At 35.1% G+C, this 4,425-nt stretch overlaps 1 protein-coding gene across 1 annotated transcript; it reads right to left on the bottom strand.

Annotated features, from left to right (window-relative positions):
- Positions 1-2,001: 2,001 nt before the first annotated feature.
- LOC131611448 (glutaredoxin-C2-like) lies at positions 2,002-4,181 on the bottom strand. Its single transcript, XM_058883469.1, has 4 exons — positions 4,023-4,181; positions 3,840-3,928; positions 2,410-2,508; positions 2,002-2,301 (listed from the first exon to the last, which is right to left on the bottom strand). Exons 1-4 carry the CDS (start codon positions 4,076-4,078, stop codon positions 2,222-2,224), a joined length of 324 nt encoding a protein of 107 aa, XP_058739452.1. The 5' UTR covers positions 4,079-4,181; the 3' UTR covers positions 2,002-2,221.
- Between the last annotated feature and the right edge of the window lie 244 nt (positions 4,182-4,425).

The raw sequence follows: 4,425 nt of genomic DNA, 5'->3' as shown, positions 1-4,425 counted from the left end.
CTTCTCCTCATGTACCTCCTCCTCCTCCTCCCGACTAACCTCACGAGAGGAAGACACCCGAGACAGCCGACTTCTCGGTGCAGATGAGGATCTTGTAGGCGCCTCATCCATTTCGCTTGGACTAGGACTCGACCCCGTCCCCGAGTCACGGCTTGTTGTGCGTCTCTCTCGCGCTGAGTTGAGGCTGTCTGGGTTGGCCTCCCCTGTCTAAGTTGATGGGTCGGTGGCTAGTTGTCAACCATTTTCCTGAAAACAAAGCCATTGGTAAGAGTATGAAATAGATTTGAAAATAAATAAAAAACAACTCTGAGGACATTTCGGAAGTGCATATTCGAAATTGGTTTAGCGGGATTTCGGATATGCACTTCCGAAATAACATGCGAACAGCTATTGTTGTTCAACTTCCATTTCTTGCCCTAACTCATCCAAAATCCAATTTTTTTTATCTAAACACTAACATTGAGCATCACCAACATCAACCTACACATTAATCTAAATTCTAACAATCCTAAACAACAATGAGGTAGAGATAGAAAGTATTGGAAACTCACAAATATTTGGAGCTTTGAGTAGAACTTGAAATGGGCTTTGAGAATGTAGGAGTGCTTGAATGGAACTTGTAGAGTAGGCTTACTTCAATGGAACTTGATAAAAATGGGATTGAAGTGAAATTTTAGTGTTTGAAGAGAAAATTTTGCGTTTGTAAACAATGGGGGTGGCTGTTTGCGTTTTATGAAATAACTCAAACTATTTCGGATATGCATATCCGGATTCACATTTTTTTAAAAGGGTGACTTCGGATATGCATATGCGAAGTCACTCTTTTTGAAAAAAGTGAATTTGAATATGCATATCCAAAATAAAGAGGTATTTTGAAATTTTCACTGCAGGTCTGTCAGAAGGTATATGGGTGCAACGAGAAATTCTCTATTATTCAGCCAAACATATAGCATAGGCCTGAATGATACTATTTAGACAAGACAAGTAATTTTTTAAATCCAATGTAGAACAATACTTTGGCCTAACTAAAAGGAGTCATCATGGTCGACCCGAAGGGTCCAACCAATAAAACTAAGGTTTTAAACCTCAAAATTTTGTATAAAATAGAAACTTCAATAAAATTTAAAATTGATTAATTAAATTTTAAATATATTCTGCGACGTATTGTTAACGAGTCTAGCTTAGCCGGTTAAGATGGAAGCTTCACATCTTAAAATATATTCTACGACGTATTGTTAACGCTTTTTAAATAATTTATGTTATTTTCTTAAAACTTCACAATAAAATGTATTTTAAGTCTCTAAATATGTTGGACCGACTCGGTTGTCATGACAAAGAAATTACACTCATGTGTGGTTTGTCTTATTGACAACCAAAACCTCATAACACACTATTACCATATCTCATATGATTGATGCAACTTTCTAAGAAAATGATTGGTATTGTAACTTACAATTGTCTGGTAGCATTTTTAAAAAGCCATCAAGCCATAGTCATGGTACAACTAACTTATTTCTCATGTTGCTGACCTCTATTAATTTAAGCTTGGAAAAACCTCACGATTGCAAAAACTTATATATAGCAATCATGATTTAGATCAGAGAAGCAAGCAGTCCAGGAACTGTCTAAAACTAATTCAGAACTTAAAAAAAAAAGTTTTTGAACCAGGACCTCCTTTTGAACTGATTAAAACAAGCCATAACCAAGATGCAGTTGTAAAATTGGTTTAAAACAAGTTATAGTAACTTAGTAACAGAAGCAGTCCAGTTCAGTAATTAAATCCACATGACCCTTAAACAGAGAACCAACACAGTTTGCAAGAACTGTTTTCTAGTTCAGTTTTTTGCCCAACCAAACCATATGCATTTGGCAAAGAGTAAGAATCAATCAGAAATGAAAACTTCTGAAATTGTACTCTAGGCTTGGCACTTCTCATTTAACATACTGGAGCCCAAGTATTAAAATCTCTTAATTAGTATAGATCGAGTTTAACATTCCTAATTGAAACAATTTGAGATGAATTTATACGATAGCATATCGCTATCTGTTGTCAATAACCAAAACTTAATAGACTTATTTAACAGAGTTGTACTTTAAAGAGAATCACGCAAGAATAACAGGGTATAAAGTTCATAACAACCGCAAGTTTCAGGATATTAAGTCCAGCTACTCTTATTCGAGTATTTTTATTACACTATATAACCAGCACTCGAACTCCTCTTTATGAAGTTGACCCAGAAAGAGCTCCAGCGGATGTCAGCAGGGGTACCAGCTTACCCTGGCTGTGCAAGTTGGTCGTTGCTGCATAGAAGTAGAAGGAACAAGAAAAAAATTAAATAATTTATACGAAACGAAACCCAATGATTAAGAAAATCGTGTACAGTATTAAAAGATATATCTAAATCTTACTGTCACAGCCGCCAATGTGGTTTCCGCCAATAAAAACATTTGGCACAGTCCTCTGACCAGTCCACTGAGCTAATGCTGCTTGAATCTCACTTCCATCAGCTGCACAATGTCCAACCACTTCAGTTAATGCACTTAGTTTTCACAGACAAAACACACAGAAATCATGAAAGAATAAACAAAAGCCATAAAATATAAGAGGCTAGAACCATATTATTAACACAAGGAAATCCAATTTCTAGTGAAGTTTGCACATTTTATGCATAGACTCGCATGTTACTAAGTGAAAACCATATCTTTTCTGGTTATTTAAAAACAACTACTGAACTAATAAAAAGATTATGTGAAACTCAATCTCTGATCCAGCACAGATTACTAATGCTCTATATTTCCCAGGTTCATTCCACATACTCATAGGAATCAATACCTCACTCTTACCTCCCCGTAAATGAGAATGGTTCATATACAGTTTACTGAAAACTCATTGCTGCTAAATAGAACACTATGTAGAATCCAGCAGTTTAGTGAAAACAAACCTGAATTCTATATTAAAAGGAGGACTAGACAATGCTAAAAATACACTTACCAGCAACAAAACACACACAACTAAGTTGTGCAAGTAAAATAATTAGGTTTCAAAAGCAGAATAAAAAGGAAATAAAGTGTCTAAAAAATGAACGCAATACAAAGTCATCAAGTAGTACATAAGTAGTAGTCAAAAGAAGAATAACACATTAACACCAATACCAAATGATTCTTGATCCCTAAACAACAATATATGATATTTGAAGCAGAACACAATGCCCTTGTTTGCAGTTATCTTGCAAGGAGAAAACAGTAATTGGTGCAACCTAATGTTAACAAAATATTGAAAACAAAGCTGGCCAGTTTGACTAGTAAAATGGGTGTATTTTATTATTTCATCTCGTGACCATTTTCATTGACCTAAGTGAAGCCAACTAAACATCACACAATAGTTACAAGTAAACTTAAAACCAAAAAAAGAAAAGAAAAGTATTTGACAATTTCACATTCCCAAACTCTAACAAAAGGTGGGGACAAATGTTTGACATTTCATTACAAAAAGGGTATAAAAAAATGAATCAGTCATAACCACAGGTGTGTGTCTGAGTGAAAATTGATTTTTTTATAAAACTGACTTCGATTAAAAGTCAAATGAATATAATTTAGCATATGTATAAACAATTTAATTATAACAATCATAAAGAAATAGCTTATGCAAACTTCTAAACAAGCACTCATCTTAATAAACAGCAAATAAGTTGTTTATCCAAACAAACCCTAAATATGAAACTAAATAAACAATAATAATTGAGAATGATCCAACATGTCAAAATCAATTATATAATTCTAAAATCAAAAACCCTAAATATAATAAAAGAATTCGCCAAAGGAACAAATAGAGAACGCACATTCAGTTTCGAGTTCAATGGCTTTGAAACTGACACCCAAATTAGCGAAGAGCTTCTTGATTTGAACACAGAAAGGGCAATAGGTTTTGCTGAAAAAACGAAAACGATCGATAAACCAATCAGCGTTGTTGTTACGAACAATGAATCGACAGAAGAAAAATTGAATGGGGAAATGAAATTGACCTGAAAACGACGACGGGATTGGAAGCTACGATCTCCTTTGCCTTCGCTAGTGCCATTTTGGTAATGCTATCGAATTTGTTTCTTCGCAGATTTTTCTTTTAGCAATAGAAAACTCTTCAATCACACGCTGCTTCAAGATGTGCGGTGAAAGGGTTTATATACTCTGTCTGAGTAAGTTTAGGGATGGCAACGAGTCAGGGTTGGATGCGGGTTTTGCATTACCCAAACCCGCATTCGATGTAGGCACCCGAACTCAAATCCAAACCTAAAAACTGTTCGGGTGGCAAAATAACACTTACGCCCACACCTGTTGGGTTCGAATTTTTTCACCCAAACCCAAACTCGCAGCAAAATACATTTTTCCTACAATTTTTCACAAAATAATTCACCCGTTAACTCGGGT

Source organism: Vicia villosa, linkage group LG6 (genome assembly GCF_029867415.1).
Source record: "Vicia villosa cultivar HV-30 ecotype Madison, WI linkage group LG6, Vvil1.0, whole genome shotgun sequence".
Lineage (NCBI taxonomy): Eukaryota > Viridiplantae > Streptophyta > Magnoliopsida > Fabales > Fabaceae > Vicia > Vicia villosa.
This window is presented reverse-complemented; position numbering and strand designations above follow the sequence as displayed.